The sequence below is a fragment of the Phaenicophaeus curvirostris genome, chromosome 22, assembly GCF_032191515.1.
Source record: "Phaenicophaeus curvirostris isolate KB17595 chromosome 22, BPBGC_Pcur_1.0, whole genome shotgun sequence".
In the NCBI taxonomy this organism is placed as follows: Eukaryota; Metazoa; Chordata; class Aves; order Cuculiformes; family Cuculidae; genus Phaenicophaeus; species Phaenicophaeus curvirostris.
Window position 1 is genome coordinate 321359 of NC_091413.1, and position 16269 is coordinate 337627.

Sequence of the window (16269 nt, forward strand, 5' to 3'; positions counted from 1 at the left end):
TACAGTAAAGCTTCAAAGAAGCTGACATTTTAAAGCAACTGATGTTCTTAGCTCATGACATTAATTCACACGATTTCAGCAAAACACTTTTACAACCCAGACTTGATACCACCTCCTTCCCCAAAGTCTGTTGCCCCTCCAAGAATTATGCTGGTCATACTAATTCCTGAATCTGTTACGGATTTCATATTTGATTCTATGAAACCCAAAAATGATAGTTTCATTCCCTGGAAGGATGATGTTTCTCACTATACAAGCAAGATGACAGGTCACCTTGAGTTTAGAGAGACTCTAGAATCTAAAATGATATTACAGAGAGAAAAGCTATTTTCGATAACTCTTTTAGCAGCTTCCCAGCATTGAACAGCAGTAACTTCTTCGTCCCCCGACAACTACAGGGTGATCTCACAAAAAACTTCTTTTCTCCAAGGTTTCCTGACTTGTCAGCCTAATGTAAACAATAAATGGGTCTGACATCAACACCGCTCAGAACTCCAGCGGATCTCGGGCATCGCGCTGCCCTCAGCTCTTGCCAGCTGGTCCTCCCTGGATACTGAGTTACTCGGGCTCCTGAGGAGAGAATGACACCTAAGAAAAGGTCAACAAATGGCAGACGGGACATGACATCCCATAATAGTTATAGTTATCAGAGTGCCTCACTGCACAGGTAGCAGGTTACAGGACGTATCTGCTGTATTTTTCCATCAAAGGAGGGGCACAGCTACCTGATCCAGAGCCGGTACTGTCAGATCTATGGGTTCCCGCACCACTGCTGCTGTATTACAGAGAGCCGAGCACAGTTACATCACCTCCACGGAAACCAATGACCTTGAAAGATGTTGCATTCATTTTTCTTCCTGCATATTTTTGAGATGGATTTAACGTTCAATAAACTCCAAAGAATAACGGCATGCCAGTCTGGAGCTGTTTGTGCCAGTGCCAAGCGCTGCAGGAGGAGTCAGCGCTGGATTCCGTGCCTCGCTCAACTGGTGTCGCGGCCCCATTCTCTGTGCTGTGGGCTGGGGATTTATTTTCTACATGGACTCCTTTCCCTACAAACTTCTACAGCGTGCACATAAGGCAAATTCCTGACAGGACAAGTGCATGAAGTGAAAAAGCATGAGATGAGCAGAATCCAACTGTGTTTCAGGAAGGCCACAGCTCTCCCAAGCATTAACTCTGCACATGGACACTACAGAGAGAGATCATTTGTGTCCACATTAGTGCCTTCATACTGGACCATGGAGGTCAAGGCACACGGGGATGCTTGGATGAGCCGATCTGTTGAAGGTCCTGACACTCCGGAAGCTCTATGGACACCGGTGCTGTGTCTCACACCACAAAGGCCCTGCAGAAGGTGGCTCAATGGTAGGCTACAAAGAGAAAGAAGCACAAGTGTTTTGTGTCTGTAAATAAAGGCTGTGATTACGGAGCCTTTGATGCCTGCTTTTAAAGTGCCAGGAACAAATATAAATGAAAAATGGTGAAAATCCCCGCAGCCTCCTCTCTCTCTTTTCCAGTAGAAACTGCCTGCGACGGCTCGCTGAATTTTAAAAGGTGATTATCACAAGTGCCAGGCGAAAGGGCAGCTGAATGAAGCAGCATGCGTGCCATCCCCCTGGACCGCACCGGGAGCCCCTGCTGTGCGGGGAAGGATGGAAGCAGCGAATCGGTGCTGCCACGTAACACAGGCATGCGGCTCTTGCCGCTGCAGTGACCTAACAGACCTACCCACTGCCCGTGCCCTGGTGCAGGATGATGAACTCAGCTTCTTTTGCAGGTTTTAGTTTGTAAGATGGTATTATTTTGTAGGTTTTAGTCCACAATTTAGTCGTATTCCTAAGGTCTCCTTTTCTTCACAGCTCTCAGGCTGTCCTGGATGAGGCTCCAGCTGGTGATGCCAGCCAAACACGTTTTTCCAACTCTGCTATTGTCCTGCATGCCCCTGAGGGCTGCGGGCAGACCAACGTGCACGCTACACAAACTGAGCAGGCCGCGCCAGGTCACAGGCAGACAGAGCATCACCCAGGGTGTGCTCTGCCGCCCGCCATCCCATGGTACAGAGTAAACTGTGAAAACGCACACCCTATTTCCCTCCATCCAAACCGTGCTTTCCTGACTGCTGACAGCTCCAGACTCCAGAGTGAGCTAGCAGGCTGTCAGACGACGCACGTCCTGCGGCGGCGTGAGGAGCAGATGCAAACCGGCTGACGTTCACGTGGAACAAATGTACAGTAAGAAAAACCTTGCACTTCTTCCTTTACACAGAAATTGATGCCCTTAGGTGCAAAGACTGCTCAGGGGAGAAAGCCATTTCGGTTGTTCTGCCCCTTCGCTGACATGTTAAAGAAAACCATCAAATGACTTGTGAAAGACCAAGCCCATGGTCCGCATGCCCCACTCCGCAGCTGTGGAGGCAGGTACATCATTGTATAGCACAAACCATCAGCTCAGGGCTGTTCTTCACATCCTTTGCTGCCTTTCCCTAAGGGCAGTGCACCGCAGATTTGTTCACGTATGTGAGGGCCACTTTCCCACCCATCAGTCTGACACAGGACTTCAACGTGAGCAGGGACCGGTGACAGGGACGCCGTGACGATGGTGGCGGCCACGGGAGGCGATTGGCACAGAGGGGCAGCGCAGGTTCATCACCCGGGCACAGGCGGTAACAGTACAAGATACCAAGAAGAGCTGAAGGCAGAGAGAAAGGGAGCACAGACACTCCCTCAGACTTAAAATATGATTCGGGGAAGAAAAGCAATCAGGGTTATAAGGGACAAGTTCATGCAGGTAGAAGAACGGCAAGAAAAGCATTCAAAACTGCAGGCACCTGGGAAGTGACTGATCAGAAACACTTATGAAAGCGTGCCTTAGATGAAGCACAAAAGGGAGGAAACACTGCAGGCCAAAACACTGCACATTAAAAGGAAAAAACACTGTGTTTGAGGGAGACTTCGGCCTCTGCAGCATCTGCAACAAGCCCTCTGCTGCCCACACTAACACGAACTCCAAACCTCAATTGTAATTCGCTTCACCAAGGCATTTCCAACCCAATCCCCAATTATGCCTCTCCGGCGAGGGTGAAACTTCAGCCAGCGATGTAATACATTCAGGGACACCTGCGGGCCTAATAATTGACCAGGGAGGATGGGGATGAGCTCAGCAGAACTGCTGCACTGCTGTGCCAGCCTCGTTGTCCTACACCAGGAACAGCCCTGCTGCTGCAAGGTGCATAATTTAATAAACCATTAACTCAAACCTGAGGTGAAGTAAATTCAGCGTATTATATATTTCAAAATAGCATTAGAATTCAATTTAAATGTCACCAAAAGCCTAATCCTCAGTATAGAGAGCATATTAATAAGTGTCTTGGAGCCTGTGGTTTGATTTAATTTCCAGCTGAGTTGTGCTGTCGCATGACTGTGATCCCTGCCGCGAAGATCTCTCTGTGATAGCATCACCGGTCCAAGCTGGAGCAGAATCCAGGAAGATGCATGGTCCTGCTCTCTGGGGTCCTTCTGGGAGAACGTGTGGGTGTACGTGACAGCAAGAGCAGCTCGGTCTCCTGTTGTGTCCCTTTGGGCTCCTGCTGCCACAACACTGATCTTCCTCAGCAATCGTGGGGTTCCCAGCCCCCCGAACCAGCCCCGCATTTGCTCCCTTTGTAGCCACAGGGGTAGAACACATTTTTGAAAAGGCAGGTGCCCCTGTATGAGTCTCTGGGAACAGCAGGGAAAGGCTGTGGGCACGAGGCCGTGCACAAAGCCGCTGCTGGGCAGGCGCGGGCTCCCCGCCAGCCGTGCCGGCACACACGGCAGGGCTGCAGCCACCATAAAGCGATGGGAGACGCTGCTTTCCATCCCCCAAGCCAGGCGTAAAGTGCAAATGGTGCATCATTTCACCAAGAGCCAAAAGCATAAAATCTGCTTTCCGTTTCTGTGGAGCCGGCCATGTTTTGGACTTTTTTTACGTCGCCCCTGTAATAACTCCTCTTGATCAGCAGCCCAGGCACGTCCCCCGGCAGTTTGGGGAATGCATCTCTTCTATAAATGACAGCAGATTATTTAAGCAACAACTAAAGCACTCTGACTGCTTTTTAGTTTGCTCGCATTAACGTCAGTCTCCTCATATATCTAGGGAACAAATCCGGGACTTTCTTTAAAATGGTGGAGAGCGATACAAAAATAGCAGGCTGCTCATCTCAAATAAAGTTATGTCTTTGAAAGGGCTGGAAATTGTTTTTTAATCACTGGCGTCTTTCTTCTGGCATATAATCTGCCAGCTATACTTTTTGCTTTTCCATCCAATTTCTCAGGAAAACGCAGCAAGTGTGTTAATATATAATTTATAAAAACATTACAAAAGATAAAGCACTCCGACTAAAATGTTCCCAGCCTCCGCCATACCCGTTCATTCGTAATCCTCGCCGCCTCCCCTTCGCTGAACAGCAGCGAGGGTTACTGCTGCCCTTCTCTGCAGCCCCGTTTTACTCATCCTGCAGTGTCAAACCCATCCTTGTCCCGAAGGCACCCTGACCGACACCAGGGCACAGCCCAGCCGGAGCCACATGCTCAATTGTACCTATTACAGAGTTTTGTCACAAAAAGTGTTTTCTGGGAGCGTAGCATCTTGACTTATTTTTGTGGTCCTATGAGCAGGGATGGGTGTAAAACACAGGCGCGTTGCTGGATCTCCTGCAAAAGGGGGCTCTGTAGTTGCTGCTCCCTCTAGTCCTTCCCTAGCGGCAAACGGGACACGCTCCCTGTGGAACCAAACAGCGTTTGGAGTACAGTGCACGGCACGGCTTTGCTTTTAGGAAGAGGAGGACACGGAAAGGAGGGAGACAGCTTGTGATGGGCTCTGCCAGATGGAATTCAGCTTTAGTGAAGGTGAAGGCTCGGTGAGAATCTCACATTAGTGAGCAAGTAAAACCTGAAGGAGGAAAAATCAAGCAAAAATAGCCTTTAACTTAAGCAGATCGTGTGTGTCTGTATCAAAAAAAGACTGCAAAACTGGAGCTGGGCTTCAAAAGATGCACCTGCTCTGAAAGCAGCAGAGGATGAGGAGAGGGAATCCAATGGGATCACCCCAGGGCGAACCCCTGCAGGCACTGGGGGCTGCGTGCTGCCAGCAGGTGCTCTGCCTGCCACAAGTGCCGCAAAACCAATCAAGCGCCTTCAGGCCAGCGTCTGGACCAAGAGGAGCCACAACCAAGAGGAATCAGTGAGCAACAAACAAGCTAGAGACAGCAGCCGCGCTGCCCGAGCACCGCTCCAAGAGTCGAGTGTTCCCATCTCCAGTGGCACGATCCACAGGGCACAGAGCAGAACACGCGAGACATTTCAACGGCAGCGAGCAGGCGCCAGTGTCAGGAGAAGAGAGCAGCTGTCACTGCATGTGACTCTCAGTGCCCATCATGACAGCTGGAGGCGACAGCGGCCCCGGATTTCCCGGGGAGACAAGGAGCGACGAGGAGGGAGATGATGAAGAGCAGCCCTGCAGCAGCTGGCGCCTCTCAAAGAGAAACGGTTCCTCTCCGTTTTCTGATGCCAAAGGCAAAAGAGAGATCTTCCAGCAACAAAGCATGTGGAGTTGTGGCTTTGGCTTCATCTTTATGTCACAGAAGCACTGGAGCACAGCGGAGCTCAACATGAGTTGTTGTTGTAAAAGCTGTCTCTAATGATAGTAAAAATGAAGTTCTAGGGGATTTGTGCTCAACGGAACTTAGATTTTACTCAACGTGCAGAGCCACAAAAAGGCTCCTTCAAACCCATTTAACTATTTGCCCTGCTGCAAACCAGAGCTTTGCCGAAGGTGATCCCAGCTTGCTGAGATGGGCAGCTTCTGCCCTCCAACCAGAAGGAATATGAAGGGTTTAAGTGCTTGCATGGAGCCATGGCTAACATCTCTCTGAAAGTCATTTTCAGGAGTAAATATTTGTTGGAAACCTAACAAAAACCAAATCAAAATAATGAAAATAGAAAACTATTACAGAGGAGTTAACAAAGCCCTTGGAATTTCAGTTGGATTGAGCAATAGTTTTTGCACAGCTCTACTGATTCCCGGAGTATTTCAGATCCTTAATGATCCCTGCTTAATGTGATGGGAAGTCTGGAGACATGTTTGCTCCTGTGATCACAAGGCAGCAGAGACAGGGTAAGGAGCACTGTGCCTTCAAAAGAGCTGGCAAGAGGGCAAAAGAGAAAAAGGAGAGAGGGATCTGTCAGAAAAATCACGTCAAAGTGATGTTAAAGAAGCATGAAAAGGGTATCCACAACTTTTTCATTCTCCAAAAATGCTTTTGCACATGGAAGCATCATGAAGCACAAAAACACAAGGGGCCTGACTGCTGCATCCTATTGACTTCTGGCCAGAGTGGGTATTGAAAGTGCTTTTTCTGTTGTGGCTCAGAGCCAGATCGATGCAGAAGGCAATTCTACTCTCCTGGTAGCACCGTCCGCTCCCACCACTCTCACCATCTTCTCTCACATCACAGCTCCACGGGCACACTTTGTGCTAAAAATAGGAATCCAAGGCAATTAAAGCACGCCTGCTTAAAAGGTCTATTCTGTAAATACTCACCTGCTGGAGAAGGTCCTGCCTGGTCCTGCAGAAATAATCCCTTCCAAAGAGAAAGGACTGCTATGCCCATGCTGAAGAGACTCTGGGGGGGATGTGTCTGAGAACAACCACTGGGTTCCACGTCAGCACCACCAGCGCTCGGAGGGCACTGAAGAGTGTCACAGCAGTCAGGAAACACCTCAGCCTTCCAAAACTACAGCGTTTTGGACATGAGAATGGCAGGGCTTTTCCTTCCCTTAGACCTCGTTTGTGGCCACACTTTAGGAAGGCAGGAGTTCCACATCGTGGCTGAGGCCCTGCCTGCCAGAAGCCCTGCACTTCTCAGCAGAGATTAACCCTCGGATACCCACAGCCTCTGACCGCCCTGGTCACCAGTCCTCCCCTTAGCTCCAAGAACTCCGTGTGAGTGGCTGCTGGCTCCAGGGCTGGGCACTCTCCCGCACAGATACCACAAGGCTTGCTCTGCAACTACAATATCTACTAAAAATACTAACAGTGTTTGGGGTAAAGCAGCTTCTAAAATCAAGTGAAGCCCTTCCGACTGGAGGGGAGGAAGCCTCATCTGCCCTGTGCAGCAGGACGGCTGCTGTGGCAGCACTGGGAGCACTGCACACTGCCCACCGATGATTCCTGCTGAGCAGTTTTCATTTCTTATCCCTTTGACCAGTCCTCGGGGAGAAGACATGTTGTGTCAATCATAAACAACCACACAAAGCTGTTTAAGTAAGAAATCAGATACCAGCGTATAATTAATGGCTGCAGCACAGTCTAAATGCACGGCAGAGACTGCCAGTCTCTGTGGCAGGTTTGAGTCTTGGCCTTTGTGCTGAAAATGCTCGTCAGAAAAGATCAAGGCAATTGCATGGGGAGTTTTAATCAATATCCAACCTGACAATAGGATTTGGAGGAGGATCATCCCATAAAACGCAGGCAGCTTCACAAACTAATTGTGTTTACTTCCTATGGAGCAGTGACTCACAGGCAGAGTGCCCCATATCCCAGGAAGGCACTGCTTCACTCTCTAAAAAAACCAAAAGTCATCCATTTGCCTCCGTGAACTAAAAAGCCAAACCTTTTGAAGGAGGTGAGTGTTCCACATTGCCCTGTCTGTACACATTTTGGAAGATTAAAGTCTTTTATTGGGTTGTGCTGAAGTGGAAGACTCTGAAACAGATGCACAAAACACCTCCCCCTCCCTGCTCCCAATCACCCCAAATCTCTGTGGAACTGAACAGAAACACTGTGCAGCCATTAGGAAAGCGTCACCAATTCCTGGGCAGCTCCTTTCTCTCTGGCTGCACAACCTTGAGCACACGGTTGAAGGATGCCCATTTACGCCTGAAGATGCCGTCATGAATCACAGCTCCCTGTTCCTCCCACAGCAGAGGCACAGCGTGTCCTTGCTTATGGATTCGAGCGTTCCACATCCACAATGAGATGCCCTGCATTACAGTCTATAAACAGGCTCATAAGAAACGTACTTCCCATCCACTCGTCTCAATCCAAAGCAATTATCAGAGCAAAGAAGAGCCCCAACCTTGATACCCCTGCCCCGAACATGAACAAGCCAGACCTCAGCGTGCAGGTGCAAGATCCTACAGTGCAGACATGCAGCTCATCAGATATGAACTTGTGAAGTGCCACAACAGCCAGCAATGACCTGAGATGGCAAGCCACAAAAGTAAAAAGAAATACAATACAACTTGTGATTAAAGATAAGAGGGGTGACCTAGCAGGGGAGGACCTCCAGGCCACAGCCTGCAACAATGCCAGATCTGGGGACTGCCTGTGGTCTGAGAGCATTTGGGTTGCACGGGCATCGCTCAGGGTGCTGGATAACGGGTCAAAATCATGGGGAACTTTTCCTACCAAAGCTAGGAAATCCTCCCTCAAAGGTAACGGAGAAAGCTCTGCAGGCTGGGAGACCCAATGGTCACAGCCCAGTTTTAGGTTTGAGTTTTGCAGTTTGATTTTGCATTGTTAGTTCCTTTTGGGATCTAAGCGTAAGGCCTCTGCCATCTGCCCTGAATATCAGCAGAAACAGGCCTCAACAGTTTCTGTTTATCTGAAAACATTTCCTGAGCTGAGTCGCCCTTCAGATATGCTGGAAACCTGCCGGCACTGTATCTGGGCTGAGGGCTGCTGCCCATCACTGCCAGGGGGGTCCTGCGGCACCATTCACCCCCTTGCAGGACCAGGACCTCCTGGAGCTCCTGGGGTGGTGGAGGCAGGATGGTTCTGCCAAGCTCCAGCTGGACGACCTGTTCCCGAATGGGCAAGAGCAGACGAACCAAGTGACCTGTAGTTCCACCCACCGTGGTCTCCCCGGCCCTCACAGGGACGCCCGGGACAGATGCTGGCTCAGGAAGCACCGCTGTGCCCTGCCAGCAGTTATTCAGAGTTATTCAGAGGGAACTGAGGGTTTCCTCTGAATCCTCGTGTCCCACCATCCGTCTCAGGTGCTGGCAGAGATGGATGCTAAACAACAACATGAGCAGCTGTCTGCTGCCCCAGGCAAATCGGACTGCAAGTGCAGAGGTTTTGCTCCGCTCAGCGCACCGACCCATGAACATTTAACAGTTGCAATAGGTGCACCTACACTGCGTTTCTCTTCTCGCTGCTCACTGCATCCAAACACCAGTACGGGTTGGGACCTCGAGAGGCAGCGGGGAGAAACGCTGAAAGTCTGTGGGCTCGACGTGGCTGCGCTGCGTTTTCAGCAGTCAGAGCGTTCCTCCGCAGAGGTGAACACTGCTCCCACCGTGGCAGATGTGTCTCCCCTTCACCCGCACACGGCATTCAGATGCGGAGGATGTGAACAGAGCTGAGGCGCACAGAGACGTCACAGGGGACAGTGACATTTTGTGCGCACTCCCTGGGATTTCGCCACGGTGTGGGCACCATCCTCTCTGTCACACAGCACTGACAGCAGCAGTGACATCTTTGTTAACATGGGAGCACAACTGCAAAACTGGGGACAAAAGGGATTATTTCCCATTTGTGTCTTGAAGCAGACGCCACTTTCCTCAGACCTGTTTGTTTTCAGAACTGCGGGGGGGTGTGGGGTGGGTGGTGTGTGATCTCAAACAATAACATTATTACAATATGTGTCAAACTGTTTTCTAACAAAAGAAACCAAATTGCTTCCACTTCCTAAACTAGGGACATCATTCAATAACACAAACTGCTTTGCAATGCAGGGTTAGAATCTTGGTCCAGCAAATGCCCACCCGGGCAAACTCTGGCCCATGAACCTGTGCAACACCCATCGCAGCCCGAGGAGCCCTGGTGGGATCCAGACACTGCCCAGACACTGCAGAAATCACAGGAAAACTCTGCTCATCTCCAACGGCCTCACTGTGCCACAACAGCCAGAAGGAAAATCACTGAGTGACCCCACAAACTCCCTTGAGACCGAACCCCCCACTGCAGGATGGCAAATCCACCACAGGGCCGGCCACAAGCTTCAACCCAAATTCAGACACAGCCACAGGGCTATTTTTTCTCCCACGCCACTGTGCGCCGCTACAGCAGTCGGATTCCCAAGCTCCTGCTGCCTTGCTCCAGGGTGGGAAAACCCAACTGCAAACCTTATGGAAAGTCTCACTCGATTGAGAATGTTTGAGAAGGCACCAGCTCTATATTTGCTAGAGAAAATGTATCATACCTCTGAACAGAGATGTACAAGTAAGAAAATCCACACCCCCTTCCAACAACCACAATTCTCCCCCACAAACAAGGAAACTCGGGCGCGCTGACCACCCCTGCTGCAGTCCAGCGTGGCATATGGGCTGACTGCATTAGCCCATGAGAGAGAAACTCGTCGTCCTCCTACCTGCAGAAGCCAGTAGCACCTTCTGTGAAACGTGGGGATGATGGAGGAGTGGACGTAGCAGCCGTACAAGCACTGGGGACACAGAAAGAGAGAAAGCAGAGTCGGGTTAGCGAAGGAAACCATCGCCCGAGGAGTCAGTGCCGGAGATGGGAGTGGCAGGGTGTTGTTTCTGAGGGTGGCCCAGGGCAGGTAATGCTCAACACCGGGTTAGAGCACCACAATCTTTTTGAACCGTTGCTCCAGGTGAGAGAATCACAGCCCTGACACGCCGGGGCGCTGCGTCCACCCGGGCGGCCAGAGACACAGTGCTCCGCACCCGCCACACTGCGCAGAGGGGCAGCAGCCATGCTTCAATCTGTGCACCAACATAATTTTATTTTTTAATAAACACAAAACAAACGTCTCTTTTTCCATGGTTTCTCACCTGAGCATGTAAACTGAAAAACTAGGGTTTGTAAACTGAAAAAATTGCTTCCAGGTATTTTATAGAGCAAAATGCCAAAACACATTTCCTTTATTTCCTTCTTCTTTTTCAAAATGAACTCTATTTTCCTGATTCACTGAAATGAGTAAGGCTGAGGAATTCTTTCTGCAGGAAAAAATCAAATTTCCAGTATGCCGAAACTTCACAGCGTCACTGTTGGTGGGAAGCTGAGCCCATCACAAACGAAATACACAAAACTATTTTTAATTTAAAAGATCCCAATACGATTCCTGTCCACAAGATCTGTTTATTATTAAAAAAGTAATATTATTTTCTGATTCTGCTGGCTTTTAATACAGCGCACATGGGGAGGAGTGTGTGCACGATGACACATCCTCCCCTACCAAAAGTGATTAGTTTTCCCTCAATGCAAGATGGCAACAGCCCAGCAATCTGCTCCAGCTCTCTTCAGATATTTCCCCTGGAAGATCATGGGCCACACGTGTACCAGGCACACCAGGATTCTGCCATTACAGAAGGGAAACATAAATAAATCCAACTGCAGGGGATTTTTAATGGGAATTTCCTTTTTCTGTTGTACTCCAGTGACTGCACTCTCATGATTAACACGCTCTTCCCTCACTCACAGCCCTGTCTGCACCCTCCCAGAAGCTCCTCTCCGATCTGGTGATGGAATCATCACTGTGCATCCTCCCAACAGCAGCGGCCGCAGGAGGGAATGGCCCCGGCTGGACTTCAGCAAGACCTTACACAGGGCTAAGTGGGACCTAAGTGGATGGGTACTGGAAAACACCTAGTGCCAATTCACCCTCCCAGCTTTCTCTAATCCCTCTTTTCACAGATATGGATGCCACTGCATCAATGGTGATGCAAAGGTGGATGTGTAGCACCAAGGCTTTACCAGCACTGGTGGGGACGCACGCTTAGAGCCCTGGTGATGCTGTTATCATGGCCACACACAAGGCACCACCAGGACACGGCTCCATCCGTGCCATCTCACCAGCGCAGGACACCAGCCATTCATCACGAACACAACAGGGCCGGAAAATCATCATTTGAAATCCTGGAGGCACCTCACAACCCATGGGTACACCCCACAGGCAGCCAGCTCGCCTGCCCCGTCGCCATGCCCTGCAGCGGGGTGAGCGCGGAGGAGCCGGCCAGCGTGCACGCTTATCGGTGAGCACACGGGAGCCTGGCGGCAGCACCTCCTCCTCACGCTCACCGCTCACAAGGTCGCCCTGAATTAAAGAGGATTTAAGGGCTGCTGGTTGCTGTCACCCAGTTATTTTTAAAATACCAATAACAAAGATTAATAATGTTTTTAAATGTGTCAAGGGTGCATTCCACACACACAGAAAGCAGGGAGGAAAATTAGAGGGGAAAAAACCCCGCAGAAAATAATCCAAAAGAAGCTTAACATTTAAATCCCTCCATTCGGCCCCGGAAAAGCAGTGCCGTTTGTGTGGGATAATCCCCGACAGCGACGCCCGGCTGCGCGGTGCCGGGGGCTGCGTGCAAAGGGCTTTAATGTTCTGTTCTGCTGACTCAGAGCCAGTGCCCCCGCTTTGGGAAGCGGCTTGGTGGGTGCAGCATCTCCCAGTGTGGATGGGAAAGCTGGGCTGGAGCGTGCAGCTGGAGAAGCCCCCGCGACATCCGCAGTGCCTCACACAATATCGATAGAGACCAGCACGCCCTGTGTGCTTCACAGCCCCAACTTGCTGGGAAGGCAATCGAAACTTCACCGCAATTAAAGCAAGAAATATTGGGAGCAGCAGTGCTGAGCTCCTCGCCACTTGCTGCAATCAGGAGGCTGGAAAGCTGCTTTCTGGCTCCGAATCACGCATGCACAAATCCAGAGGGGTCAATGGTGAATTCCACAAAAGATCCCACCTCCATGGAACTGGTTTCCAACGTTTCAGCAAACCCTTAAGAAAATCCTAATGGTTCACTGAATTTACAGAGTATCCAGAATGCAGAAGTGATTTCTTACATTTTTCTACTCCCCACGCCCCACCTCACGCCCACCACGTGGCACAACACAGGAATTCAGTCCCGGATTGATGTTTTGGGGCTGGATGTTCTAACTTGACATTGTGGTTCAGCCCTCAGCCAGCAGCTGCACAGGGCGCAGCCGCTCGCCCACCCCTCGCAATGAGAGGGATCAGGGAAGGAAAAAGGAAACTTGTGGGTTGAGATAAAAACAGCTTTCACAGGACAATAAAAGGACGATGATGATGATAAAAATTAAAAAAATACAACCACTTACTGCCCAGTGATCTGCCCACCGCAGTTAACCTGTGCTGCTGGGCACAGCGCGCCGGCACAGAAGGAACCGGGGAAACACACCACGGCGGGGGAAACACCTTGGGAACCCAGTCTCTGGAGTGAAGAGAAACTGAGCGGTGGTGGCAGTAAAAACTACATTAATTTCCAGCTGAAAAGGCATAAAAAATGCTTAAGATACAAATAGAAAACTCAGATATCTGACCCCCACTATTTTGGAGGATTCTGAAGGTTAACGAGCTCAGCACTACGAGACGACACGAAACTTGAGGTCTGACAGCACGGGACACGTGGGTCCCCAGGGAGGGTGTGCACAGAGGCGATTTCCCTGTGCCCGGTGCCCAGCACGCGGCGCTCCAACGGAATTGCCTCCCTGCTGGCCTTCAGGGACGGGCAACTGGGCACAGGGAGCGCCTGCGGCTGAAGGGGCCTCCGCCGCCAATTCCTGCTCCTGGCAGGCAGAAGGGGCTCCACCCGCTGGGCATTCGGGGGTGTTTTATGTGATTTTTTTCTCTCGGGGAGGCACAAAGCGCAGAGGCCGCGTGTCTGTGGCCACGTTAATGCCCGGCTGGGCTCCCAGCCAACGCATTAAGTGAAATCGAATTCCTCAAACCAGCTTTAATCAGCAGATTTTTAAGGTTAGAACGACTCTCTCCTCTGGAAGGCTTGCCAAGGTTAATTCTGTCCTGAGCAGGCGGAATTAATGAGCTGGACAGGGGAGAACATTTTTTTTCCCTGATTCTCTTTTAAGTTTACAAAATCTCCCAGAAAAAAGAAATGGCATTTCTGAACGGTCTGAAGAGAAACGCCACTTCAGCAGCTTATCGATCGCTGCTGGGAGAGCAGAGGCCGAGCCACGACTGGCCGTCCCCTCCCGCAGGAGCCGCCAGCAGCGGTCATGGACGCTGGCCCGTGGGCATCGCTCCCGTCCCCGCGGTGGGACAGGGATGCCCTGGGCAGCAGTGGGGTGCAGCACTGCAGCATCTGCTCCCAAGAGCACGTCACCACCGCCCATTGGGCAGGGCCGAGACGCGTTCAGAGCTGGAGCGCACACTGCACGTCCCGGGGTCCTGCAGCGAGGGGACCCCTCTGTGCTCACAAACCAGCCGGAAGCAGCGCCCGCGCAATCCATACTGGCCCCCAGATGCTCACGGCAGAGACCCAGGCCCTGCCAGCTCCACGGCATCCTGCATCTCTTTAAAATCGACTCATAATTAAAGCAAAAAGGGCTTTCTCTGTGCAGTTACAGCCTCCTGCCCCACCATTTACATGCAGCCCACATCTTCCAATATCAAACTTCTGAAAACCAAGGAGGGGGGAATCAAAGTATGAGTAGATTTTTTTATCCTGAGCTCCTTAAAGTGATTGTGGCATATTTAAAAATAATACAATAATGCTGAGGTGTTCTACCTTAACAAGAACACCCTGGGAATGTGAATAGGAAAGCCAGAGAATCAGAAATTCAAGGTAGGGTTGGACAGGCTTTGAAATTCTTCTCCCCGGTGAGTTACGCTGGTGGGTATTTAAAAAAACTTAAAAACTGCCTAGATTTTGTTCAGATTTTCACGCTGAATCCCCAATTCCCTTAATAAGAAGCTAAATCAATCTTTAGAGAACAAATCACGTAAGACCTGTGGCTCTAAATTATTAAAATACACTCAAGTAATTTTATGGTGTGAGGCTTCAACTTCCCACACTCCACAGCCCGCGGACATCAGGGGCAGGATCTGCACCCGTTACTGGGGAAAGAGAACCCTGCCCTCACCTGCAGCGCATGGGGAGGCAGTGACGGACTGAGCTCCCAACAACTTCAGAGCTGATCCAACAATTTCCATTAGGAAATAGCACATTTGTTTTACATGTAGGAGCCATCTTCCATCTGCAACCGTAACAAGTACCCACGAAATTCTCTGCCGATCTTCTCCAAAAGGGCAGAACGCAGTTGGAAAAGCAAGGCAGCTGAAAACCCTGAGTCTCTAACATGAGCTGCCTCTTGGCTGCCAAATTAGCAAGCATCAGGGAAAACCCTCAAATTTTATGTGTCACCTCTCTTCAAACTGACCTGAAGAATGCACCCTCCGAGATCGGGTTATCTCGCAGCAGATGGTCCCTCCTTCAGGACAGGGATGCTAAGGCCACGGACACGTTCCAAATCCATTTAAGCATCAGATTAGGCTCGGCCCTGTCAGCCACGGGAGCTGGGAGACAGCAGCGGTTCCCGCCTGCTCCATTAATCAAAATTCACCGAGAAAAGCCAACGTGCTGCTATAAAACCCCCTGACTCAGTGCCAATACCACGCACAGGGAACCCAGTGCCATCAATCTTGCCTGTCCTCCCCCGGCAGTGAGATGTGTCTGGGGAGGGGGCAGCAGTGCCGGAGGTTTGGCTGCGACACTGGAGAAGCAGGTTTTCATACCTCTGCATGGGGATATCCAGCTGTAACACAAAACTGACCTCAACAATTCTCTGCACAAATTGGCTCCGGTTCAGCCATTTAAAATGGAGAGGTGGAAGCGTGGCAGAGCCCTGTGGCACTGAGGAACCCCCTGGGCTGCACCCGCAGGTCTGATTTTGATCTAAAAAGGGAATAAAAGTGTCATAATATAGGGAGGCATCCAAAATTTCCCACCACCACAGCAAACTTTCAACTAAAACACTACTAAATGTGTTTCCTCGCTCCTGGTTTCAGTGAAACACAGGCACTAGACAGGTTTGGATTTTCCTCCAACATTTATAGATAGCAATTTTGACTCAGCAAAGTGAAAAAGCACGCTCAGATCTCAGTGCAGGACTGATCTGCGCCACTGGCAAGGTTTCCCTTTTATTGATGTCAACAAAATTAAGCAATTGCTTACAGTTTTCCGCTTTGGGCAAGAAGTCGCTATGTACTGACAGCGTATCACAAAAACACTTTACCATTTCTACACGGTTGCAAAACCCTGGAGAACCTGACCCTTTGTTTGTAGGTCCCAGCCGGCACGGCTGCAGCGTCGGGCACCGCTTGCTGCTCTGGCACTCAGCCTGCTGCCAGAATTTTGGGTTTAATCCTGTTGGCTCTTTCTCTTCCGTGTTTCAAACACTCCCGAGGCCCTGGACATCGCCAGCAGTTCTACCTAGATA

At 50.4% G+C, this 16269-nt stretch overlaps 1 protein-coding gene across 6 annotated transcripts in view; it reads right to left on the minus strand.

Annotated features, from left to right (window-relative positions):
* CAMTA1 (calmodulin binding transcription activator 1) overlaps window positions 1–16269 on the minus strand; it is a 240041-nt gene that overhangs the window by 101548 nt on the left and 122224 nt on the right. For all 6 annotated transcript variants that reach the window (XM_069874626.1, XM_069874625.1, XM_069874624.1 and 3 more), the window contains one exon: window positions 10418–10489. In XM_069874626.1, coding sequence (XP_069730727.1) covers window positions 10418–10489 — 72 coding nt within the window. The remainder of the gene's footprint in view (window positions 1–10417; window positions 10490–16269) is intronic.